Genomic DNA, 27,530 nt, shown 5'->3' on the forward strand with positions numbered 1-27,530 from the left:
ACTGCCTCAACAGATACACAACTGACAGGAACCACAGACTGGCCACATGGAACCTCCACTCCACCCAGGACGCAACCTCCACCATGAAATCCAAACACTCGGGTGCTCCCTCAGACCCAAGCCCGCACCACATCTTCAACCTCGGAAAACAAAGGATTGGCCAGGAACTCGCCACCCTGCTCAACATCTCTATCACCACCGCATAATTTCCAGACGCCTGGAAACATGCCAAAGTAAGACCACTGCTCACAAAACCCTCAGTCGACCCCAAAGAACTCAAAAACTACCGGCCAATCTCCCTGCTCCCAGTCTCAGCAAGGGTACAGGAAAAAATCATCAACATGCAACTAATGAAACACCTGGAGCAGAACCAGCTACTCAACGCATCCCAATTCGACTTCCGTAGCAATCACAGCACCAAAACCACCCAGATCGTAGCCACTAACATCCAAACCCTCCCCGATCAAGGAGAAACAGCAGCTCCGATCCTACTTGACCTCTCGTCGGCCTTCGACACCGTATCCCACCGCAGACGGATCGAAAGACTCCACTACATCAGCATCCAAGGGAATATGCTCAGATGGATCAACTTCCTCACCCGAGGAACCCAGAGCAATCAGCATATATATGATCCCGCTGGCCAACATCGCCAGATCCCATGGTCTCAACATAATCTACGCCGAGGACACCCAACTCATCCTCTCACTCATCGATGACCTCACCATGGCCCGAACCAACTTCCATAGATGCATGACTAGCGCCGCCAAATGGATGAAGAAACACTGTCTGCAACTGAACACAAGACAAGACGGAAGTGCTGATCTTTGGCAACAGCAGCAACACATGGAACGACTCCTGGTGCCCATCAAACCTAGGACCCGCACCCACTATTTCCATCCATGTCAGAAACGTCAGAATCCTCATTGACAGAAGCTCACCATGAAATCACAGATCAACGCTGTCTCCTCCGCCTGCTTCCTCACTCTGCCCATGCTACATAAGATCTTCAAAAGGCTACCCCTACACACGAGATGGAAAGTGACACAGGCCCTCCTCATCAGCTGACTGGACCACGGCAACACCCTCTACGTAAGAATCGCCGCACAACTCTTACAGAGACTTCAGACCATACAGAATGCCACAGCCAGACTCATCCTCAGCCTGCCCTGACAAACCCACATCATTAGCCATCTCAGGCAACTCCACTGGTTCCCCATACAGAAGAGATGCCAATTCAAGCTGCTGACCCACGCCACAAGGCTCTACACAACCAAGAACCCGCCTACATTAGCCACCACCTGAACTTCCACCAACCGTCGAGAAGACTATACGCTCTGCCTACTTTCAGGTGCCAATACGCTCCGGATCTCCTGAAGCAGAAGTGGAGTAGGCTCTTTCTCCCACATCGCAGCAAAGACCTGAAGCAGCCTCCCCATGCAACTCCAGACCATCACCTCACTTTCAGAATTCCGAATGGCCCTCAAGACCTGGCTGTTCGAATAAGCCTCCGGGACCAGCAAGTGACTGGATAGCCTATCGGGTGATTAGCCGCACTTTATGAATCCTGATTGGTTTATTGGCTGAAGATTAACAACAAGGACCCCTTCCCTTACAAATCATTTAACGCCCCGACCTTGGTGTCAGTAACTTTTCAAAACATTTACACATTAGGGTCGGAAACTCGATTTGTAAGGGAGGCCTAAAACACAACCCTGGCAAATAGTGATTTTGAAACCATCCCTCAACTCATTTAGTGATTCGGAAAACGTTTTCCATATTGCTAAGTGAGTTTAGAACATTTGAAAATGGGTTTTAGCATTCAGAAAACCTTTGAGTTACTGTGTCTGAGCATTTGCCATTGGTAAAACCAATCGTACATGAGGACCCGTCTCGGTTACCTTAGGCCAGGGATTTTTCTACCTGCTTTACTTCTCCTTTTCCCCGTCACTTCCTCTCTCAACCAGTTACATAAAAAAAAAAAGTTTTTCTTTTTTTTTTAAAAGCGTCCATGAAGCTTTTTAGAGACTGGCAGCATATGTCTGGAGGAAGAACAAGACCTACAAGCAGAGAAACAAGACTTAAGACCCATCTTCATGTACTTGCCAACCTCACCTTGTGTTTTTAACTTTTAACGAAGGTGCCCACACGGTTACATATGTTTCTATAGATATTTCTTTATCCTATCTGGGCTCCCATCACCTTTCCCTGTACCAGCTTTCTTTTGCTCTGCTCCACAACTGTTTTTTAGGACTAGCAAACCAGACACTGCAAATGACTGGTTGCAAAAGACATATTGTGGGCTTACCAAGAACATAGAGCAGATTGCAGCCTGTCCTTTGCTTACAATTGGTTGGTTTTACTGTCACTCATTTGCCTGCTTCTTATCCGATGGCTTGCCTATTCTACATTGTGTCTGTCCCTCGCTTGGAGCATAGCCCCTTTACTTGTGTCCTTCCACTCTTCAATTTTAGGAAACTACATCTCCGGTCTCATTGAGTGGACAGTGCATGCATGGCCTGTTGCAATACATATGGTTAGCTTACATTGGACCTGATAGATGATTGGGTTTTGGAGAGGTGAGTTTATGGATGCCCCCAGAAAGAGTGGCAACAAAACTTAGTATTATAAAAAAAAGTGACCATTGATTTTTGTTTTTGGGGATCTCACCCTTAATCATAAGTGTTAATGGGATTCACCTCTGCAGAAACTGAAGAGAAGTCAGACCATACCAACTAATGTAGGTGGGAACACTGAGAAGCACAGTAAGCAGCTTTGTCAAAATCAGTCGGGCTCGGGGAAGCCACCAGCCTTTTGGTTCTGTCAAAGCTTTTTTTTTAATGGATTTTGCAAAACCTTATTGTTAGGAAGGCTACTGGGCCCTCACCAACCTAAAAAAAATAGGCTAAAGCCAAAAATATTTTTTGGGTCTCAAAAAGCATGCATTGCCAAATTAATCCACGGGACTTAAGGGAACTACTTTGTGCGCACTCCTTGTGAAAGAGCAGAATGCGGTCACTCACAGTGAATTTAGCCAATGGCTGAAGTAGGCTGACCCACTTCCGCATGCTGTATGTTGTAGTGGGCGGAAGGAAGACTGACGTTTTTGAAATAAGAAATAAATCTTGATATTAAAAAAAAAAAAACGAAAGTCAAAACATGAAATAAAAGAAGAATGTTTTGAATTGTGATGACATGGTTTCAAAGTATTCCAAAATTCAAGAAATTTAATGGCGGATTAAAATTAGCAAGATCAACACTGCTTTAAACACACCAGGAGAGGGACTCACCTGAAAACTCTTGTGAAACTAGAAATTCTCCTCAAAGACATTTTTTTATGACACTATTGTACAGCCTGTTCAACTTTGTAAAAGTAGCTAATATTCCAAACACAAACAAAAGAGACGGGTTTTAATACATTTTATTTTTTAGACTAACAGCAGAATATGAAAATGACGGCCAAAGCAGTTCTTTAAAAACGTTATTTCCCCCCCAAAAAAGTGTCTGTGCTTTGCATAGGTCGGTCTTCACAGAAGACAAAACAAAACCAAATACCAACGAAAGAATACAAAAGAAATCAAACACTTTCAAACGTATTTACACGTTACAATAGGTCGGAAGCTACATTTATACATGTGCTCTGAATACATCTATAGAGGGATCCGTTCCTTCTATATAGATTTATGTATATATGTATATATAGATCTCAGAGATATGTACATTGACTGCTCCGTGGTATCTTGGGAGGGGAACGCAATGCTGAATCCGTCAACAAAGTCAGATGTTAGCTGCTAGTCAGTCTTCTGGTTCAAGAGGGGTGTTGCCCACCCAACTGGTAGTGTGGGTTGCCCAAGGCAGAGCAGCCTTCATCTCAATTTCACAATAGTAATACAGGAAAAGACCAAGCTCCACAGGTTGAACTATCATTTTACAGAGATGGATGAATGCTATAGGCGAAGGAGGGTGGGGAATGTATATGTACACCATGGCCCATGATCTATTCTACCTACTTCGCAAGTTATTTCCGTCCACGGTGGAATAGATCAAGTGGTTGTTGGGTAACTGCTCTGGAAACAAGTGTTGTTGAACAAAATTAGGGGAAAAAATGAAGGAGAGGTACTCTGCTTGTAAGTAAACACCTTCTCTCCTATCCACATTTGATATTTGTCAACTATTGGGGGGATCTTGCACAGGAGAGGTCATGGCATGAGCCCAGCCCATAGCCGCATTCTTGGCCGGAGAAGTGCTCACACTGTGCTGATAACAAGGAAGACCTAGAGGGTGCATTATTGCTATTAAACGGACGAGGAGAGGGGAAGAAGCAAAACCACTGCACACATTTTCACTCTTCTCTATACACCAATACTCTCTTTCTCAAGAAAGAAAGGCACAATGCAACAATCATGAGCTACAGGCTTTCAAATCATCAGTTCATTTGGCACGGCAACACAGGTTAAAAGACAGCACCAAGTATTACATTACCAGCATCATGGTAACTGTAATTTTAGAAAATTTGTTCATGAATTGATAGTAGCTGCCGTCCCTCGTGAGATTACAAACTTTGCGCTTACCATTCATAGTAAGACATAGGACAACATTTTAGCCATGAGTCAACTTTGTGACTTCAAGCAACGCTGGAGTTAGGCATTAGCTGAGCAAAATATTTAGCTGAATTAAAGGCTGATCACTCAAGTTTTATACCACAGGTTCTCTCCTATTACCACCGGGTGAGATCTCATTGGCAGAGTGGCAGTGCCATGCAACACACTTTTTAAGAATGGGCCTAGAGCGGTCACACACAGTTTGTTCTCACACCGATGACCCTGCCACAACACCCAATGTCCAGTATAAGTCTTTCTGCTGGTTGGTTATTTAACTTGACACCAAGTCAAAGAATGGTGGTGTTGACAAGTTATAATGACATACTGTCCTAGGTTTTGTTAATAATGCCAGCTTCCATACTGCACCATCTCATAGTGTTACTATTACCCAACCCACGAATAACCCTTTTATCACCTTAGGGTAGTTGGAAGGCTTTAGGGTCTAGCCAGAGAAGTGTGTAGCCCTCAGCACTCTATTGCCTGGAAGTTACCCCTGCTTCCTGCTAAACCAAGACTTCCCGTCCACTCTGTTGTTGAATGCTGGACTGGCGCCCCCTAGAAAGACACTTCTTTGAAATATGCAGCTCTGAAATTAAGGAACTGCTCAGTCTCATTTATCTTTTTTTCTTGCTCTGAATTGTGCTATTTCTGCTGCTCCTCCATTTCTCTCCCTGTACCATCTTTCTATGTCCATCGCACAGACTTCATCACTGGTGGCCACTGTGTTTGAGTGCTGCACATCTGAGCCGTGCTGCCGTGAAACATGCCGCGGCGAAATACCTTTCTGTGAATTTCACTGCCCTGCATACAGCTGCTCTTCTTGATGCTTTACTATTACCCCATCTAACTATTGCGCATTCCGTTATCATTATTCACTACCCGCAGTGTCACTTCCAGACCAACTTATGCTCCACCTCCCTTTGTTTCCACTCCCATATGTACGATCTCATTCCCTACCTCATCCTCAAACTTCTTTTTGTTCATTTCCCATAAACCTATCCTAAAATGCATTAGCATCAACACAACTGAAACCACTCAAAGACCTAATCCTCAACTATTCATTACTGAAACTTGGCTCAAGGAGGATGAACCACTGTGCACAGGCACTCAAGAAGTTTCTTAGTAACCCCACTAATAAACAATGATGCTGCCTTATGCTTTTTTTGTAACGATTACATTGCCTATGGTTCCTTTTCTACACCAGAATAGTCCTTGCAAGCAGATGGTATTTTAAAAGCTGTGGTAACCCATTCATTGCTTCTCATATCCCGCCCCCCATCTCTATGTGCATTCTTCACAGAAGCTTCACTCTGTTTCTGAGCAAACCTGCTATGTCTGGTGAGTTTCATTCATTTGCTCCTGGGAGGGTGCCAGTATTTCCCCGTCAATAGTTATTTTAACAATATGTGTGATCATCAGGCATTCCAGAATTTTCCCTTCGAAGGTGAATTGTGCACTATTCCTGAAATTATGGGTCTTTCCCTTTCTTTAAAGAACTTATCGGTCACTCATTTGTTCTGAAAATTCGTCCACAGAGCGCATTACCTCATTCACGGCAACTAACAACACCTTGGTAGACTCGTGGTTCAAGGATGCTTGTAACTCCAATATCCCACTCAACATCAGAAAGCAGAACTGCAAAAACATGCAGAGCAAAATGATTCAACATAACTTGCTTTTCTTCAAAGCCTCTGTATCTCTGGAGCTAATTGTCCATCCAAACAGCTATTTAGGATCACTGACGAATGTCATTCCTTCACAACATCTATACAAGGCCTTAGTAAATCACTTGCTAACCAAAGCTTGGGTGCTAGTTGTGTGCTTAAACCCCCCCCCATATTGCATGGAGCGTTTTGATTTAAAATGACGTGTTGGACCCACACACCTCTATTTTTACCTCCTCTACACTTTAGGTGGACGAATTACTAGACATTGTTGAGTCCTTCAGCAATTCGAGATCAATCCTTGCCCCATAGGAATTAGGGTAAACATCTACTTGATTTTGTCCTCACAACCATTGAGATTACACTTAAAAACAAGAATTTTCATAAAGGCATCTGATGTTAAAGCTTTTCTCAAAAAGGAAGGATTGGTTGCATCCATTCCAAGAAGCCACAGACACATACTCCTCAGTGCCGAGGACCATATCCTCCGATGTACCAAGTGACTAATTTTCCATGTTTACGTCTACCTGGTCTGATTAATTAGTTTGATCTTACCCGCCACAACCAAGACTAAGATACTCAATAGTTAGAGAACAAAAGGGTTCCAACTCTGGCCTTCTTAATTCTAAATTCGTGCTTGTTGGCAATTGAAGTGGATGAGTGTGAATCCCCTCAATCTTAATGCTTCCAAAGTAGAAATCCTCAAATTTAAGTGGCTCATCTCTGGCTGGCAAAACTTGATGGAGCACCAGTACTAACCTACAAAATAACACTCCTGGATTGATAATGGACTAATGCCTTTCAATTGTACAAGAAGACAATGTGGGAGAACATCTTTTCTTCACATGCTGAGACTTCTGAGTAGCATAATCCTGTTCTCTGGCATTCCATAATGTAAGCAGGCTACCGTGGCTCTAGTTCTATTTAGAGTAAACTATGCAAGTAATATTCAAGAGCACCAGCATACATATTGTAAAGACCCCGACGGATGCAAAACTGTGGAACAAGAATGTATCTGCACCTACATTCCTGTGACCACATCTCTCCTGTCGCACAGGCCTTGCTAGCCTTAGCTAAGAAAACCTCATGTGAGAGACATTACATCATGGTCAGTGCAATCATCCCAAAAAATCGAATTCAATACCATTGCATTGTCAGAAGTTAACAGACCAAGTGCCAGCGAACATGCCATTTAACTGTCTCTTCCCTACTCCAGGCTTTGTCAAGTCCCTTCAAGTTAATCCAAATCCCTCACAACCCTAAAATAGACTTCCGTCTAAAGATAGTCACTCGAAAGGTTCAAACCGGCTCTGCATACACAATCAGCTAAGAACCTAAAAAATTACTTAATGATGAATTTACCCAAACTAGGCTGATACACCACCTTCAATTCCCCTGATTAACTAGTGCCTTGTTATTTTCAGTGCAGTCAATGATCCTGCCTGAAAAAAAAACTGGTTTTAAGTCACACTGATATCGTCTAAAAGTCTATTGATCATTTTAGGGTATCCCTATCATATCTCCCAATGAAGATCATAGAAAATCATGGGTACAAAGGGATGCTATTACCACAGATACAACAATGTTAACACAATATCACAACCTCATCCTCTATATAGCTCTTTACCAAGTGGGAACATGTCCCTCAGAAGTCCCATCTACAACAGTGCTGTGAAAAGACGCATCTAGGGTGCGTGATATTGGGCCTGTGTTGTAGCTTGAAGTATTTGCCAGTCGATGAAAAATAAGGAAGAAAAGAGGATAAGAAACTGCACAGTGGCAGGAGAGGGAGATACAGATATTATTGTATCACCAGTCCTACTGTGTATCATCACAGTAAGATGTTCCGGTAGCAGTGATACACTACAGGGGGTAACCCCTAGGTCGTACTGGGAGAGCGATGAACATCTACTTCCCGTCAACGGTTAGACAATGTACAGAAGTGGTGCACCACGTCCTCGGCAGACGACCTGGTCTTATATGTCGTCAAATATCTTTAATGCACTAGTAATGTTCTGCCGGGAAAAACAGGTTGATACAATCACAAATTAGCACCCCCCAAACCCCACGTGAGGGGCACCATGCTAGAAAGAAGATGCTTTCTGGGATAACATGTAGGGCCGCAAGAACGTTAAAAGACGCCTCAAACAACAGAATTAGTAGCTATGCAATGCCGAGTTGTCACTATAGGAACCAATGAATGTGGTAGCCTCTCTAAATACGAAGAGAGTCTGCCGTACGGGGATAGCTGAAGTTCCCGAAGTAATTTCCTGCCGCCTGTCTGCTGTACGGTTGAAACGGTGTAAACAATCGGGCCCTTGTAGATAAGGTGCTATATTCTATATATATTAAATATGCACAGAAGCATTCCATGCCAAATGGTAAAACCCAAGGCACAATGTGCATTCTTATGGCTCTCCCTGGTTGCCCAAAGCATGATGCCCCCAAGCAGCAGCCACCAGCGGGGGCTGGGATCCTCTCCAGCCGCGGTTACTTTCATCTTGCCAACTGTGTAACCAGACTTGAACAAGCCAGGGGCCCGAGTGATCCACCTGCTAGCTCAAAGACTTAGCATGGACAATGCTTACTTCCCCCCATACACAGTTACATCAGACAGTCAAATGTTTCCCAGGCTATTATCTACTCGAGGGCAAATCTTATATCGCAGAACAAGACAATACAGACACTGGTGGTGCAGTCAGTATCTGTCAGCCAAGTGCCTCTGGCAGTCTCTTCGTACAGTAAGCCCGGCATCATTTGTTTGTAACAATGAATCGCTCCTTAGAATTTAACGACGGCTATTGACAAAACAAGAAGAAAAACGCACATAAGTCCCATTCCATTATCAGGCAAAAGAGAGACCGGAGGAAAAAAAAAACCTTAAATTACCTGTCTAATACAGAAAAATAGGAACTCCAACTATCACAATTCCCAGTTACAGAATGGAAAAATTTCACATTCTGAAGGATATCTGGGTGGAAAAAGACCTTTCCAATTCGCAAGGGAACCATCAACCTTGCCAGATGGGAAGATAACAGAGGAATAAGCTACTGAACCGTTCAAAAACTGGATTATTATTAAGACTACATGCACAATAGTATGGTGTCTAGACTAAATAGCATAGGTTCTGTTAAGCAAGACATTCTAGACACCTCTCTTGAGCAGGGTGAGTGAGAACTCATACACCGGAAATAGTACAAGAATCCGGTATTAGCTGCCAGTAGTCAATCAGGTGAAAAGTTCAAAAACAACAGTCAAGTTTACCAAGAAAGAGACATCTGAAGTCTACTCTGAAAGACTGAAGGCTGCAACACAAGCAAAGTAGGCCAATGGGTAAAAACAAGTTAAATCAAAGGTAAGCTAGAAGGTGTTCACAGTCTTTTTCTTTGCCTTTTCCTTATAGTTGATTCTGTGAACTCTGTAGACCTCGAAACAACAAAACAAAAGCTAAGATGTTTACAAATATTTTACTTTTACTCCAATTTCTTTGATCTCTCATTTACATCAGAACATGTCAGAGTCAACTGGCCTAGTCACTATGCTTCTGTGATATCAGTTGTCGACTTTATGTCGGCTTACGGATATAAGATATCCAAGGAGGGCCCCTAGAAGAGCTTTTTCCTTTTTTTCCCCCTTACTCCTTGAGTCAGTCATCAATCCTCTTTTTTCTACCCCCACTCGTAGCGTAGAGCGACACAACAGCGTCCCTCTTTCAAAGCATAACCCTCACTCCGACACAGCGGCGTAGCGTGAGTTGCCAGCAGCCGGGGCAAGGAAACTATTCTCCCACTTTTCTTTTAATATTTTGCACCCCTAAGAATTTTGCTTATCGGGGCAACCGTCCCTGTGGCCCCACCCACGCTACGCGACTGCACAGACATCAGCCTATGCCACATCTGCAGTATTATACAGTTGGGAACTTTGAATTTCCGCCAGCATATTGTCTTATAACAACATTAAACATTACTTCACTGGACCAGTGACAAGATCACACAAGGTGGCACTACCAAGTTACAACTCTCGAAAGACAAGTTAGACCTTTGCAAGTGGACCAGTGAGTAATCAGGCCATTCGCACCAGAATAAGTGATTTACTATGTAATGGGCTGCTGCACGCTGTAGCAATACCCCAAGAAAACATAAGAGTGTAACATTGTGCCGTTTCTTGGCTAGGATGGATACAAAATCCAGTTTCTTCAAAATAATCAATCCGTGGAGGTTTACGCTTTTCCTGCAACCAACAAGAGAGCCACGTGCAAGTGGTGGTTGGTGGGGAGTAGAGACCAGCAGAGATTTGGTTACAAACAGGGTAGGGAGTTTACGACCATGCTAGTCACTCTGGTCAAAGCAAGCACCACAGATGTAGACGGAACAAGATGTCACTCGCAAACAGTCATAAAGAAGCACTGGTACGTGGCGCAAGACTGGGGAACTGGTACGGACAAAGGTCCTTCTTGAACACTGGACTCACAATTAGTGCTGGGAAAAGCGGTCCAAAGGGAAAGCAGAGGAGAACTGATTCAGCATTGCTAATGCCCCCCATGGAGCAAACGTTCCTTGCCCCTCACCAGCCAGCATTCAAGCGCTTACTGTCCATGCAGACTGGGAGGGAGATAGGCACTCTTGTTTCAGGAACGCTTCAGGCAACAAAGAACATACCCCACTGCTTTGTTCAGTCGCTCTCTCCCAGGGCAAAAGCCTCGTTGGCTACAGGAGTTTTGCTAAATTGGACCACCAAGACGCCTGGACCTTAAGATAAAGATTCCTAGGATTTAAGAAAAAAACAAAATTGGCCATTGTGGATTCCCGATAGGTTCTGAATAATCCTTTGGCAACAATTCCTGCAGAGACCTTCTCACCACACATCTCGTCCCACCAGTATCCCTCACAAGCGCGTTTCACAGTCTGACACTTCCTGGTTCCAGGAGCTGTGACTGACAAGGAAGGCGTGGTAGAACAGTCCAAAGGCCCACAAATTTTCGAGCACATTTCAAGATGCAAGTTTCGTCCGAGTTCGTTTTGTTCTTCAAGCAGGATTTCCAAAAGCGTTCAAGAAATGGTGGTTTTGTGCGCACTTCGTAGAGGAAGGCAGATTTGGGAGAAGGGGTATATAGTCTTGCAAAAGTCAAGGGTCCCATCTCGCTCTGGCACTTCATCAGCCGTGCTTGGTTGGCATTGTTTCACAATCGCCTTGACTTGATTTTCAGCCTCAACGCTTTTGATATTTCTCCGAAGGCCTCAGATTTCTGGTCCTAAGGCAGCACAGCTAGGAGGCCAGGAGGGCTATGAGATAGAGCGAGACGGCCACAGTCAAGTGTAAATGTTCCCGTTTGGGGCTCGTCCCGCTGATGCTCTTCTCCAGTTTTGGAATTTCAGGATTAAAATTATCTAAGGGAAGAAGAAGAAAAAAACAGTCATTTATCACAGAAATAGATAAAAATACAACTGGCTCAAGGAAAAACGAAACACTGTTGGAAACACAATGAAAGGATTGTGGTGCACAGGTGGAAGGGAACTATACTTTGGAACACAACCAGCATGGAGTGTCTGAGGATGAACCCTTCATACCTGGCTTCTTACATCTCTGGACACATGTGAAGCTTCCAGGATGCAGCGGACTGCTGTAAAAAACAACTGCCAACCCATGCATTGTTGGGTACTGTCTGTACCATCTTTCACCGGAGCAGCCCAGACAACAGCATCACTACACTTCATGCTCCATACTGGATGATCTTTGCACACTGGTCGACTGTACTGATTTCAGAGCACTCATTCTTGTAGATTTGGCAATTGCCTTTTTCAGGATCAACCATAACAACTAGATCAATACTTTGACCAAGCTTGTTTATTTGGGATTATTAAATATCAAAAATCCTAAACTGGAACAGCGCAAGCTGTTCTTTGATCTTTTGCGTCCGAAACCCGGCCTAACTCAGGTGATCAATACAATGGTATGCATCGATTTACCTTAAATTTCCACAAATGAATAACAATCAAGCATTATATTGTATGGCTCTTGCTTTTTACAACTCTTGTTGTTTTGGTGATGACACTAACGTTGACAGGTCAAAACCCCGTGGAGGTTTACGGCAATTGGAACGATTTGTTAAGCGATTCTTCCGCTGTTTAAATATTTGTGACTGATGCAGTGCAAGTGCCAAAACACTTTTTGTTCAGTTGCAAAATTTATAAAACACACATTGCGTTAGCTCCTTTTAAATTTTTACTCACTGTGTGATCACTTGAACACTATCGTGAAGCGGTGAATGTCTTTGTCTACATAAATCTCCATGGGGCTCTGGCATAGCTTATTTGCTTTTGAATGATCTCAACTCAAGTGTTTTTAACTGATTACCTCATACTCAACAGTTGATAAGTGCTGAAAGTGAAAAATAGCATCTGAGACCGACTTCAATCAGACGTGCAGACCTCTGTACTGCTAATACTGGTTATATACCAATATTTCCTAAAGAATTATATATATATATATATATATATATATATATATATATATATATATATATATATATATATATATATATATATATATATATTTTTTTTTAAGTCTGAAATCACCAGAATTCTACATTTGTTTTAATCACTTGAGATGAGATTTAATATGGGATGGGCTTCCTACTTCAGATCTTTCCATTTGATCACAAAGCAACTGCAGTATACCCTCAGTAGTGTCTGTGTGAAATTAGGTGTTTCAATACAAGCCACATCAGGGAAATAAGCATTGGCAAAGCCAATATATATATATATAAGTCTGGCATTGGCTGCCAACCTTTTGGCAATTCTTTTTTTGTTTTGCCCTGGTTTTTGCAAAACTTTATTGCTCCGGAAGCTGTTGGGCCCTCATTAAATAAATTGGGTAAAGACTAAAGTGTTTTATCCGGTCTTAAAGTAATACACAGTTCCATGGTATACCTGGCACTGAAGAGAACTACATTATATGTGTGGAAGTGCTTCATGTAAAAGAAAGAAAGAAAAGGGGGAAAAGGCAAACAAAAATACAGGTAAAAGTGAAAAGATGAAAAAAGGACAACAGAAGGAAATGGTAAAGAGGCAGAAAAAGAACGAGGATCAAAAAGAAAGAAAGAAGGCATGAAAGAAAAAGAAATAAATATACAAAAAAGAAAGGGGAAAAGGGAATTAATGCAAAAAATAAAGGAAAGAAAAGCAGGCAATGAGGAAAGAAAAGAAAAAAGAAAGTAGGCACAAGAAAAATAAAGGAGGAAAAGAAAAAAGGAAAGAATGAAAAGAAAAAGGAAAGAAAGAAAAGAAAAATGAAAGAAGGCAAAAAGAATGAAAAAATAAATAATGAAAGAGGTAAAGAAAGCAAAAAGAAAGGAATGAAAGAAAGAAAGGAAAAAGAAGGCAAACGAAAGGAGGGACGAAAAACAAAGGAAAGAAGAAAATACTACAAGAAGGAAAGAATGAAAGAAAGAAGGAAAAAGTCAAAAGGACAGAAGGCAAACACAGGGAAAGAAGGGAAGAATGAAGGCAAGTAGAAAAGAAATGGAAAAAGGGCAAACAAGGAAAGGGAAAGAAGGCAGAAAATAGAAAGAAAGGACAAAGAAAAGAGGAAAAAAGGCAGAAAATAGAAAGAAAGAAGTGAACAAGACGGAAAGAAAGAAAGAAGGCAAAAAGAAAGTAAGATGGAAAGAATGGAAAGAGAAATGAAGGCAAGAAATAAAAATACAAAAATAGAATGAAAGAATACAAAACTTAAAGAAATGAAAGAAGGCTATAAGGAAAGGAAGATAAACTATGTAGGCAAAAAAGAATTGAAGAAATGAAAGAAGGCAAAAGAGAGAAAAGGAAAAGGAGGAAAGGAGGAAGAGAAAGGAAATAAGAAAGAATTCAAGAAAGAATGAACAAAGACAAGAAAGAATGAATGAAGACAAGAAAGGAGGAAGGAAGACCAGAGAATTACAAAAGACAGGAAAGAAAACAAGGAAGGAAAGAAGGCACAAAACCAAACAGAGAAGACTAGAAAAAAGACGGAAAAATAAAATAAATTAAGAGCAAAAGGTCAAAAGAAGGAAAGAAGAGAAGAATGAAGGCAAACAGAAGGAACAAGAATAAAGGAAAGAATCAAAGAAAGAAGGTAAACTGAAAGTAAAAAAAGAAGAAAAGATTGGAAAGAAAAGGTCAAAAGAAATAACTAAAGATGACAAAGAAAGAAGTTCCGAAAGAAGGCAAGACAAAGATACAAAAAAATAAACGGCAAAGCAGGAAAAAGGAAGAGAAGGCTGAAAATAAAAGGAAGAAAAGGAGGCAATAAGGAATGCAAATAGAAACAAGGAAGGAAAGGAAAGAATGCAAAAAGAAGGAAAGAAAGTTGAAAGGAAAAAAGAAAAAAGAAAGTAGGCAAAAAGAAAGCAGGTAAGAATGAAAAGGCAAAATAAAAATAAAGGAGGAAGAGAAAGGAAAAAGAAGGAATGAAGGAAACAAAAAGGAAAGAAAGAAAAATGCAAAAAAGGAGAGAAGAAAGGCAAAGAATAAAGAATAAAGGAAAAAGGAGACAAAAAAGAAAGGAAAGTAATAAGGTAAGAACAAAGGATAGAAGGAAGGGGGGAAAAGGGTTCAGAGTATTTAATGTTTGATATTAAATTCCAAATGACACCCCACCTATGTTTAAATAAAGGTGTTACAAGTGTCCTTCAAATTAAACACAATGACGTTTTGATTTCTTTCTGGTAAAGCTTATTAAGGAACTATTGGTGAAACAGTCCAGGAACACATTATGGTATATAGCTGCTGTTCACTGCAAAAGGAATTTACAACAACATTGGAAGGAGACGAGAACTGATAAAGCTGGATATTTTGTAAGATAGCTGGGATACAGCCATGATAAATGTCTCAAGACCACCATGTGACAGTATCAATGGTCCAGGAGATCCAGCAAGCCTTTGGCAGCGCTCATCATGTATTCACAAGCAACTATTAACTAACTAAAGCTTTCCTCAGATGTCTTTTGTACCATCTTCAGGAAGACAAACAGCTTCACAGAGTCATGGTAAGTATGGATGCAGCAAGCAATGCAAGCTGCAGAACGTACTCCTCAAAGTGATGTGGCTGTTTTGTAGGCCCTCTTGTGTAGAAGGTCTAAATGTCTATTCTCTGTGGAGTCCATTGACAAAGAAGAATGTGAGTTCCTGTATACACCCTAATCAATTAAGAAATCTGCAGTGGAAAGCTCTCTTAGGATAAAGGGGTCCTGATCAGAAGACTTGAATTTTTCGTCCTGTCTTCATTAAACTGATGGAAAGTGGAGAAAGACGCAAGAGGTTGTGCAAGTGGTCTACCATGAAAAGTCTCAAACAGAGATGCGGGTACTTGCGAAATAGGGATGCCAGTGTTGAGCTTCCTCAAGGCCCGATTTGTGACCTCGCAAACTGTGTTCTTGGTACCTTGGTCTTGCATCACAAGTGTGTAGTGTTACTTAGACTCTATCCAATGGCCAGCACTCATGAGGAGTTCAGTCCCTCTTCCCTGTGGCTTTGAGATCTGTACCAGAGGCCCTCTGCAGTGGAGGCATGTCTGTGGCTTTTGAAGCACACCAAAGTGAGCTATTGCTGCTGATGAGGAGACATAGTGTGATTTGGGAATCTGCAGGTCTCAGGTGCAATGAAAATGCAGACAGTGGGTTCGCCCTTTCGTCTTTCTGCTATCCGACATAATTAGTCCGATATCAAACATCTGCTCATTCCCGTTCTTCAGCATTAAAGATCTCCGCAGTGAATGTGGCTTAGATGTCGGAGAGTTCGCTAGCGAGGCACTTTACTTCTGATGGACACTTTTACCTGCAGATTCATCACCTACTGAATAATCTTGATCCAGAAACTCATTAATAACTCTCCTAGACCGATAGGGGTGCCTGCTCCACTTTGTCGCCATATGTGAAACCTCGTGACTATGGGTGGGCGTATCTCGCATAATTCAGTGTAGTGTGATCATGCGGGTTTACCCGAGAATCCTGCAACATTACGCTTAATCGCGTGAGAGGAGTAATTCTGCGTTTAGCGCCATTTCAAGCGCAAAAAAGCCAACTTCCATCAAATTGGCCACGAGAATGCATTTTGCACTAAGAAATAGTGCTAAATGCAATAGAACACAAATAGTAGGAATGAGCAGTCTCTTGTGTTCGCTAAATGTGCTCTTGGGTTGGATGTTCCCCACACGTGCACCCAGCATTTGGCGCCATTTGCTTTGCACTAAATGCATCCTTGCACCCAAAATGGATGCAAGGATGCATTTTGCATTAAGAAATAGCACTAAATGCAGTAGAGCACGAATAGCGAGCGGCACAGTGATCTCTGAATGTGCTCTCGCTGTAGATTTTCTCCCACCCAAATTCCTCATAATTACACGAGCACAAGTAATTGTGTAATTATCAGTCATTTCACGTCAAAGAGTAATGCGGATTGACCAAAATTATTCAGATTACTCCGGCGTCATTTAAATGACGCTGGGCCTACTCAGGACGTCAGTGGAGTCATAAAGCGCCATTTCGGCGTGATGATGTCAGTTGTGGCGCTGGTGGTGGCCGGGAGCTGACGATGGACTCTTCTAAGCCTTTTGGAAGGAGGTGCAGTTCTAGTCGACAGCGGTACCTCTGAGAAGCTGCAGTATTAGGCTGCACGGTTACCTCAGGACTAAGCTTGAGGTCAGAGTACGGAGGCACCCAATAGTTGCCTGAGGAGACATGTGCATGAACCAGCCTCACTAGCTGCAGGAGAACATCTCCAAACCCATTGATGAAGCCAGAAAGAACCGATAATAGGATCAGGGGCAAGTGTGGGGTCAGCTCTGAACTGGTGCAGCACATTCTGAATACTCCTGAAAAAAGAAATGGATACACGAAATATGTGCATGAAGTAGTTACGCCACATGTACTCCTTGCGGCCTAACTCTGGATAAACGTGACCACCTGGATAGTCACTCCTAAGACTAAGCCACACAATGCGAGGAAGGAAGACGCCGAAGAGGAAAGAGTACCTCCTGGCTGCTAAAGTCAGTACTGAGGTTTTGGAGGCATGCTCACACCCGCCCCCCCAGCGCCTTGAGACCCTCATGGGTGAGTAGTGCGCTTTACAAAAACCTGATTGATTGTTTTACTGAACGTGAGAGAAAGCACTAGAACCATGGGGACCTGGAGGGAGTGATCAGGGAAAGGCATGGACTGCAGGGACCTAGTTTTAAGCAGAGGCCCAAGTTGATCAAAGGTAGAGTTTAGTTATTGTTGTTTGCCCTAAAAGGACAGAGCGGTGTTATAGAGTACTGTAAGTCATGTACTATTGAAAAATATATACTCCTCATTGTACCTGCTATAAAATAATGGAATGATTCTCAAATAGCACAGATCTTTAAACTGGTCTGATTTGACTTTTATTCCATACAGGATCATTTGACATCATTGGACACTTAAGCCCTCAAATGATTATTATCGTACCTTTGAAAATGTGTCACCTCGTGGATTGGTATTCCTAAGGTGGGATAATAATCACTTATTACATGTTGTACCCTTTAAAATGGGGCATAACGCGCTGATTCTGGCGCATCAAAATCTGCCTGTACCTGAATTTACCGGGAATTTTCCCCTGGTAAAATTCGGCAGGTTTCACCTGCCAAAATGCATCTGGTGAATATTGCGAGGCGTGTGGTAACCACCACAACAGCTGTATTTCTGTGCTTCTAAAGGGATCAGAAAAGAATGGGCCATTCTTATTCAGTGCCGCAACAGAGCCCTATGACTCAAGACTGTGACGTCATGGAATCCTACAACTATATAACGGGCACAGGTAGGAAAAACTGCGGAACCTGCAATGAGTACTTAGGTTTAGAACATAACCATATGACATAATGGTGCAAACGGAAATATTGCTGTATACAGAAAAGCATGCTACACAATGAAAATAGCAGCATAGCAGGAGATGTATCTGTTGAACATACAAAAAGCCCACTGTGAATGGAGGCAAGTAAATGAAAACTGCATGTGGAGTGACCCATCAAATGCGGAACAGGTAACTGATGGGAGACCAGCATGTGACATGAGCATGAAGCCAGATCTGTTCGAAGAGCACGTCACCACCTGGGATACAATACTGCGGAACACAACACCGTACCATACAAAGAACACAAAGGGAGCTGTCACTCACCATCACCAATACTAAAAAGCATCCATAACGTTTAACACAAAAGACAAAGCACGTGACCATCCCTCAGACTATAATCTTTTTGGCTAAACAAGCTCTTCATACAATTTAAGAAAATGCCCCACACTTCCTACAGATCTTACAATTTCTCAGTTAACAAGTATTCTATATAGAAGACGCATCACAAGGCTGTGCACACTTGGATTCAATTCAAGAAAATCTGAACTGAAATTAAGAGTTTTTGGCAGACTTATTCAACTGATATTCAACAACAGACGTGTGCACAACCATAGTGTCTGAACTGGACAAAGCAGCATGTCACATTTATTGCAGTCTCCACGGAGCACCAGAGCGGACTGAAAAATCTCTAGATTCAGATATTATTGCATTGGGGCAGAAAATGACATTTATGGCTTTACCACTATGGTCTTCCTTTGTGCTTTCTATTTTTATTCAAGGATGTTTTCTAAAGAGGAGAAATGGACTCTATAATATGAAGTGCATAAAAGTGCTCTTTATGGAGAGACTGCATCTATTTTGAGGGCACTTTAATGCACTTGTCTGCTCCTGGCCTCTTGTTAAAACATTGCTACAGCCCAGTACTTACTGACTAATGAAGTACTGTTAACTCAGCCACAGACCTCCAGGTGCCTTTGAGACATTTCAGTAAATCTGTCCTGCATCAGTAACATGGACAGATGGCCGGATATTTAGTGAGGGTGCCTGTATCCCCTTTCCTCCACAGCCTCAGCATCTGAGTTCATCAAGTATCCTGCACACAACAGGTACACCCCTCACCCTCAGCACCAGGACCCTTTTCTGGGGTAGCAGATCGCATTAGAAACAACAGTATTCATTCACTTACTCTCAAAATCCCTAAGAAACTGCAGGCTGATAAGGCAGTGAAAGATAATGACACATAGGTGGGCAGTAAACAGAACTCCCATCCCAGACTCGGGCATTCTGCTTTGGGGCCAGATGGTCGCTCAGTGGATGACAAGGCTGAATATTAAACTAAAACAACCATCCATTTGCGGCAACCCTATAACTATAACCTCGCCTTGTGACGGCGAGGACATTAATTTAGAGCAAACTATTTTGAATACACCTGAAAAATCTGGCCAAAAGGCAAATCTGAGCAAAACGACAAAGGCCACAACATGGCAAAAACAAATAAATATTGTATTCACACTTAAAAGGAGGACCTTCTAAGTCTAACCAAAAACCCTTATGTAGTCAATAGAACTCTTGGTTTTAGAAACAGGAACAAATTAACCAAAATAGGAGGCTTTGAAGTGAAAAGCACAGCCACCCTTGCCACAGCTCATTGGTATGCGCGCCCATCGCCTTCACTGACTCCTCTAGCAGGGCTTGGAAGGGAAGATGAGCTTTGTTCTGCTAAGAGCTCTGGCTAAGTTTGTTTTAACGATCAGCTTCTTAAATGGCTTTCCTGGTCTGATCCCCTTTTACAGTCTTTGAAAGGAGAAATTGAGTTCAATGCCAAGAATTGTGCAAACATTTTAAATTATAAAACAAATAACGCGGAGGGTCGGACGGGGGTAAACAAACCTGCTGTTTGCTTTCTTTATTTAGTCACTGCTAATGTAGCTGTAAGTGTGCCAAAGGGCAACATATTTCCCATAATTCCTTCCTTAAGTTCGAGAAAAAAACTCCAGAAAATGAACTTGTAACGCAAAGGATTTACTGTCTGATCCAGCTTAAGAAAGCGAGGATCTTTTTACACGTAAGCGGCTAAAGAGCTGTGCAATTCCAGGGCTCGCGAGGAACGAGTACTACTCTTGTAGTGTCGAAAGCAGGGACGGCTTCAAAATGTGAGTCCTTAACTCTGCCAGTGGAAGTTGGAAATAAGACTGGGCCTGGAATTTGGCTGCAAAGGACCAAAAATCAACTGATGTGCAAGAGACGTCTCCCAGAAGATGTCTTGGCAATGGAATAACACTCCGCCTCCTGGAAGTCTTACTTTTTCACTACCACCAATACTCTGGAGCAGCAGAAGCTGAACTAAGCACTACAGAGCCACGATCGCCCACCTTACGAAGATCTCCGTCCCTACACTCACACCAGCTTCTAGTCCCAGGTGGAGAACAGAGACGCTCATAGGCGGCAGCGATCCAAGAAAATTTGTCAAAAGGAAACCTGGGTGTCTTCTACCTCACCCCAGTATAGAACACGCAACATTTGCATACTGGGAAGATAAATTGTGAAATACACTCACCTAAGTCCTCAATCTTTACTTCTGGTCCTATTGTAAACTGGGGGAGGGTCGGAGAGTACTTTTCCTTGGAATACGAATCTAAGGAAATAAGAAGAAAATAATTATACACAAGCTTTCAAAGCGCTACTCTACACTCAAGTCAAAGCGGGAATCATTTTGGGCAGGGAAAATGGGCAGCGGCCACCAGGGTAAGACAGATCACTCAGGCCGCCATGTTGAATACATTCCTGACTAAGCGGCCATGTTGAATGCATTCCTCACTAAGCGGCCATGTTGAATGCATTCCTCACTAAGCGGCCATGTTGAATACATTCCTCACTAAGCGGCCATGTTGAATACATTCCTCACTAAGCGGCCATGTTGAATGCATTCCTCACTAAGCGGCCATGTTGAATACATTCCTCTCTAAGCGGCCATGTTGAATGCATTCCTCACTAAGCGGCCATGTTGAATACATTCCTCACTAAGCGGCCATGTTGAATACATTCCTGACTAATTGGAATTCTGACTTTTGAATCCTTTCTCAAACTGGGGATTGTTAACAAATTGACAAGCACCTTCTCAAACAAGATACTGATGGGCTTCTAGGGCTGCAAGACTACAGGAAACATTTTGACCACAACAATTTACATTGGAGAACACAAAGCAGAAGGGCTGTGGTAAAAGCAGGGCAGCGCGGTGCGTGGCATCAGCGAATGAGAGATGTATTGCTTAAAAGACACCAGTGATGAGCAGATGAATCAGAGTGAAAAACATGCCCATAGAGCACATGCATCACTTTTGAAAAAGTATAACCTGTATTATGACTGCCTCTGCTAATGTCCTTTCTGCCTTTGCTCTAAGTAATGTTACTTTACAAATTACTAGCTGTAGGAATGTCGGTGCCAACTTGTGCAACCTAGCAAAAGAGGGTTGTGTTGAATGGTGCAATGTGTACAACCCTATCACCGCCTCATCTTCCACCCGCACTCTGATTTCTGGAATTAAAGCGCTCAACCTCTGCACCCTCGTTAAGATTCTACCTGTATTCGAACAGAGTAACACTTTCCTCTATAAATGTTTTCAGTTCAGGATACCAATCATAACAGATTGAACTTCAGGCATAAAGTGGCCAGAATTTAAAAACCAATAAACAAAGGGACATTGCGCAAACAAAGTAGTAGGAATAACATTTTGCATAAACCAATGGTCACATAATGACTTTAGGGGCTGCACTCTCCAACACACAAAACACAGCCACTGTGTCACAAAGGGTTATTAAATATAACTTTGATGCAAAGACTTGTGTTAGCTAAATTGCTTTATTCTAGGGGCTTACTAATTCTGTGCAGGAACACACAAAAAAAAACATATTTGTGTGTTAGTCGCCCTGATCTGGAAACCGGGTTATGGAATAAATCTGCTCAAATTTGCTAGGGTGTGTGTTGAAAATCAGGGTTGTCTGGTCACCACATTCAGGCATGAAACTTTTTCTATAGAATCTTGCTGTATGGGGTTGCAACGTGCCCTAAACTGACATCTTCCAGCTGATTATTTTCAGCTTCCTTTAGAACAGATTGAGGAAAAGAACCTACGCATTCCAAAGGAAGGGAGGAAGTTTGCTTTCCACACTCAGTAAAGTTTATCAAGTATTACCAAAGGATGGTAGGCGGGTTTCTCAGCAATGAGCTCAGACACTGACGGTGGAGGAGCTCTTGGAACACCTCATTCCTCGGAATGTTACCCAAGAGTGCTGGGATAGCGCCATCGCCTCTTGTCGAGTGTGCTTGGCGGGAGCTGAAGAGTACAGTTTATCTGCTTTGGAACACGTCTGACTCAGGAGACATTCCAACTTTGTATCATTTGGCATTAGTGCAAAAGGTAAGGATAGAACTTATCTCTCAGAATTGCTTTCATTTCCGGCCAACACTATAGGGCCCGACTGCTTCCTATATGTGCATACTGCTGGTCACTGCAAAATGTAACACGCATGTTCAGAAGTCAGTTTATAAACCGCATCAAGTATGAATAAAGAAGCGTTTACTCACCTGTGAATACGGACACTCAACTTGCCACATAAAGCTGTTGAAATTTTGGTATTAGGCCTTCATACTTACGGGCTCAGCCAGCCAGTGGCGCAATGAAGCCCGTATCAAGCCCCATGTGCATACAAGCCCCCCCCCCCATGCCAAGTCCTGGACTGACCAACCCCTCCACCTGCAAACTTCACCCTCACTCATAGATGTCAGAAAGGGACACAAGACCTGGCTTTTCGACTCACGACTCCTCAGCGCCTGGATACTCTCAGGGGTGATTTGCACTCTACAAATACTATCTGATTGATTGATTCCAATTCTATTTTCATTTTAAAATCTGAAAACCCATTCAGAAGCACAGATATCGCCCACTGCCGTCCAGAATTAAAGAGAGAAGCCGAGTTGTTTAAATGGACAACTCTACAGCTAAGCTTCGCCCCTCCCATCCCTAACCTGTGGGCAGCGATTACAAAACAAAGATTCAGAGACAGTGCTTTTCCATGCCAAGCTTGGCTGCCACCTGCGCAAAACTTATTACCCTGTACTAAACCTTGAGTCCAGCCATGAGCATTAGTCCAATGCCGAGCCATGCATAGAGATTTGAGAAGTATCAACAGGTTTCAGAGAACTCAAGCAAACTTTATTAACACTTATGGAGGAGTAATAAAATCTACAAGGATTGGAAGAGTAGTGTGATCAATTAATGTCGGTCATAACGCAGGACGCTGAATGTTACCTGGTGGCCATCTTCTAAAGCAAATTTTAGTCATCACATGGAGTTGACACCGTCTATATCCTCCTTCATAAATCAATACAAAACCGTAATGCCCTTGTTGTCTCTCAACACGTCACAATATGTTCAAGCCTCAGATGCGTTGATATAAGAATAAAAGCAGGAACTGACATCTACTGATTACTGTGAAACTCAAAAAAGACTTTCCTAATGAATGGCTGGATCCAGAGAAAGACTCAAGTGAGCTGGGTGACAGGAGAGAGGAAGCTGCCTTCCAAGTCAATAATCTGAACAATATTGAGCAACAGTGGGTTTAATCAATCCGTGATACGACAGGAAATAGCAGTAGTATGGGCAGCATTATTTTTCTTTGTTCCACAAAGTTTTTTCCCCCAAGTTTTTTCCCCCAGAAAATCTCCCACAAGTTGCGAGCATCCACTGAAGACATCAGCCATAACGTAGAAAGGCTCTAGGAAAAGATTTTGGCAAGACCGACCTACTTTGCACAGTGATCACGATATTTGAAATTTAAATGGAAAGGGTAAATAGCAGCACTGGGAAACATCTACAGCACCAGAGCAGTTTATATTCCACTTCACAGTTTAACAGTAACAAAGATGAAGTCTGCAACACGAACTCAATTTTAATGTGGCCACTTCTGAAGGCTTGAAACAGGGAGTGCACAATGTTCTACATATTCACTCTTAAAGGAGAGATGTTAAACAAATGAATATTAATGGCTTCAGACCAAAACACACTGTGCCACTGATGATACCAAAATGATGATGTATGTGATGTCATTGGGACTACGAATAATCTTTTTATTCCTGAGACGGGAACCCAGGCTCCGGCGGAGGATCAAGAACACGGTTACTTACTAGCAATTGCATTCTACCACCCGACAGAATCTTCTAGCATACAAAGAAAGAGTCTTTTTTTCAAATAAATAAATGTTTGCTGTGTTTTCAATGATTATGGTGGACAATGTAGACAGGCCATCTATCTTATAGTAAACATACAGAAAGGTATGGAACATTTGTATTGCAAAGGAGGTCTAAGGGAATTGGGGCTCTATCCCCGTGTCCACTTATAGTAAAATGTTCGGACTGATTCATCAAGACCTATAAACACTGCACCTTTCTTATAGACTATTGATCACTGCAAATAAAGCCAGCCTTTTGCAGGAGGTGTCCCCCAAGAAGTACTAACCGTTGTACCTTCAGGACCTGCACTCGATAGACGCCTGAGTATTGAAGTAGTGTTTGTTGACAAAAGATTTTATTTATTTAGAAAGTTTAATAAAGCGCAAAGATGACCCTTGCGGGCATCAGAGTGCTGTACATACGGCGAAAGCATGCATAAACTTCATACAATACAAGTCATTAAAGTTAAATCAAACAGAGTACACGGTCAAGATTAGGGACCTGGTAATGGGTCACATTAGAGCCATTTCTCTTAACCTCTTCCATGCTCATGACGAGCTGAGCTCGTCATGAGCCACGGCGATCCGGTGCTCATGACGAGCTCAGCTCGTCATGAGCCGTGGAACGCTCACACGCGGGGATAATTCCTCTGCTGTGCTGAGCGTTCCACGGCAGGTAATGCACCTGTGACGAGCTCAGCTCGTCATGAGCATGGGGGCGCTGTGCGCGTCCCCCTCCCCCCCAGCACAGCGGGGGATTAACCCCCGCAGCGAAGGGGTTAAGGCGTAAAATCTTTCCTGTGACACTTAGCAAAACAAGTAAAAGTGCACTCGACGTCGAAGACATGAATAGAACTTTATACAATAGAAGTCCGTAGAGTGACACCACAAGGACTGACAAGATAACTCGAGTGACATCCTACATCTTGAAATAAAACACTGGGAGACTCCCTCCCAGTCCAGACTGTCAAGGTGCATAATGGAGAATGCTGTTAGCCTTTCTGTGCAACCGTGTCCTTTGCAAAATAGATGGAAGCTAAGGAAATGCAATGAAAGGCCCGGTGCCCATACTCAATGGTGGCTTTCATAGGGTAGTGAGTGTTGTCTGATGCCAACTGGTCCAATTTGTTTTGGGATAAACCAGTGTGACCTCCTTACTGCAGGTCATCATGGGCACGGTTGCAAATCCTGAGCAAATCACGGATTTCAGGTGTGTTAAGTCTATTTAGTACAATATAGCCAAAACTAGCCTACAACACCCAGAATGCATTAGGCTGTCACACAAAAGTCCTGGATTTATTTAATCAAGTGCACACGCAAACAAATTCAGCTCTATGTACAAGGAAAGCCATAAAGTGCATTATAAACGGCTTTTACAAGATAACTAGAACATGGGATGCAAATGGCTGAGAAAAGGGGTCCATAGTTTTATCTTCCTCGTAGTCAGTATATAGTTCTCTTGAATAGAAGGCATTTAATTATCTGTGATAGTCCATTATTAACACTTTGGGGACTGCCCTCAATCTGTTCCCTGTAATCCAAATCTGAGCAACAATAATAGTAATTCAGAGAAAAGTCAATTTGTATACTAACCAGTTTGTACCAAGACAATACTCCATATGTCTTGAATTTTACACCAGTACTGCTGTAGTGAATGACTGGAAGCAAAGATAAGAACCACGTCAGAGATCCCCTCCACATATTCTGCATGTCTATACTGCATAGTTTTAATTTAAATAGCTTATAACGTGTACTAATGCTTAAGTCAGTTTCATTAGTGTATGGTCTATATTCAGGGACTGCTTTAGTCAGTGATTGGAACAGAGGAAAGTTCTACTCCATTTGCTGACCATGCTGGAGAGAGCAATCCGTGGCTTGCACCAGGATATTTACTGATGGAAAAGTAACAATCACTTTCTTTCAAAAAATAATTATACTTGGTCATCAGCCTGAGTTGTGGCTGCAGGATGGTCCGTGGTACTGACTATCACATGACCTGCGGCCTGTTCATTGCAACACTTCACTCTGATGACGGGGAGAAGTAAAATAAGCGAGCATTTCTGAAAGCGATGGTAAGTTAAGATTGTTGAGGGAGCTGCATCTAAGCCGGACAGCGGATGCCTCTGTTGGCTTCTGATCCGAGGCCCCACATATTAAGACAGATCTGGACTGGCACAACGCTGCAGTGTGCCTGCGAGCTGGAGAAGCTAGTCCTGACAATGTGGTTTGCCAGAATGGAGACTTACCGTCAGCCAAGAGAGAAATGCTAACAAATTAACAAAACATGCAAGATTATGAAAATACTATTTCTACACTTTTAAAACCTTAGTGATCCTATGATGGACTTTAGGGTTGTGTGGTACATGGAGAAGCCATGCAGATCTAGCTCCATACCCCAGCACAGACTATGATTTGAGCGGGGAAATTCAGGCCTTTGAATGGGTGATCTTCCAGGGAAATCAGTTTCTCCTTTTTTAAGGGTAAGGGGAAAGGAATCAAAATACCATCCCCGGTCAGACTGGCGGGGAGAGAGTGACCTGGGGAGTAAATACACTGTCGATGCTCTGCGTAGAAGCGCACGCACCAGACAGCAAATTCCAAGGGATAATTTGATTCTTCAGATCAGCATCACATGGCACATCAGAGTTTACGCCACAGAGTCGCTTCCAGCCACTTAGTGTTGGGTGGGTGGGGTGGGGGGGGGGGGTGGGGGGGGGGGGGTCGATGGCTGTTGTGACTCCAGATCTGGCACTGTGGTTCAGGCCCTCCAAAATCAACAGCTCAAACCACAAAGTGTGAGAGGAAGGCATAGGAGGCACCCCTCTATAGCGGAGGCATTTATGGGTACCACGTTGGGTCGCGGTACACTTCAGGCTGCTGTAAACGGCAGAAAAATAAGTGAGCGAATGACCTGGGGCTAAGTCTGTGCGGGGTATTATAAATCCGAGGCACTTAATGACCCGTGCCAAAAAATAATTCCAGCATTAACTTTCTCTAAACACACTCATCCTCAAAGGAGCCACTTAACCTTCCTTAATCACTCTGTAAAATGACACAGGCAGGTCCAGCTCAAATACCCCGGCTGCCATCAGCCTCGCTGGCTGCAGATTCAGCCCTGGGCGGCCTTCCTTTACTTTTCATTGGCAGCCAATTCTGCTCCCATCAGGTAAGGCAGAGCCCTTGAAAATGAGTCAAGCTG

General features: G+C 42.8%; 1 protein-coding gene across 2 annotated transcripts in view; it reads right to left on the reverse strand.

The window, feature by feature from the left end:
- Nucleotides 1-3,400: 3,400 nt before the first annotated feature.
- Nucleotides 3,401-27,530, reverse strand: part of EFNA3 (ephrin A3) — a 310,578-nt gene continuing 286,448 nt past the window's right edge. Inside the window, exons 4-5 of one of the 2 annotated variants that reach the window (XM_078671074.1) lie at nucleotides 20,662-20,739; nucleotides 3,401-11,649 (exon numbers count right to left, since the gene is read on the reverse strand). In XM_078671074.1, coding sequence (XP_078527200.1) covers nucleotides 11,528-11,649; nucleotides 20,662-20,739 — 200 coding nt within the window. In that variant the 3' untranslated portion in view covers nucleotides 3,401-11,527. The remainder of the gene's footprint in view (nucleotides 11,650-20,661; nucleotides 20,740-27,530) is intronic. The other variant, XM_078671075.1, reaches the window with a different exon arrangement.

Source organism: Lissotriton helveticus, chromosome 12, assembly GCF_964261635.1.
Source record: "Lissotriton helveticus chromosome 12, aLisHel1.1, whole genome shotgun sequence".
NCBI lineage: Eukaryota > Metazoa > Chordata > Amphibia > Caudata > Salamandridae > Lissotriton > Lissotriton helveticus.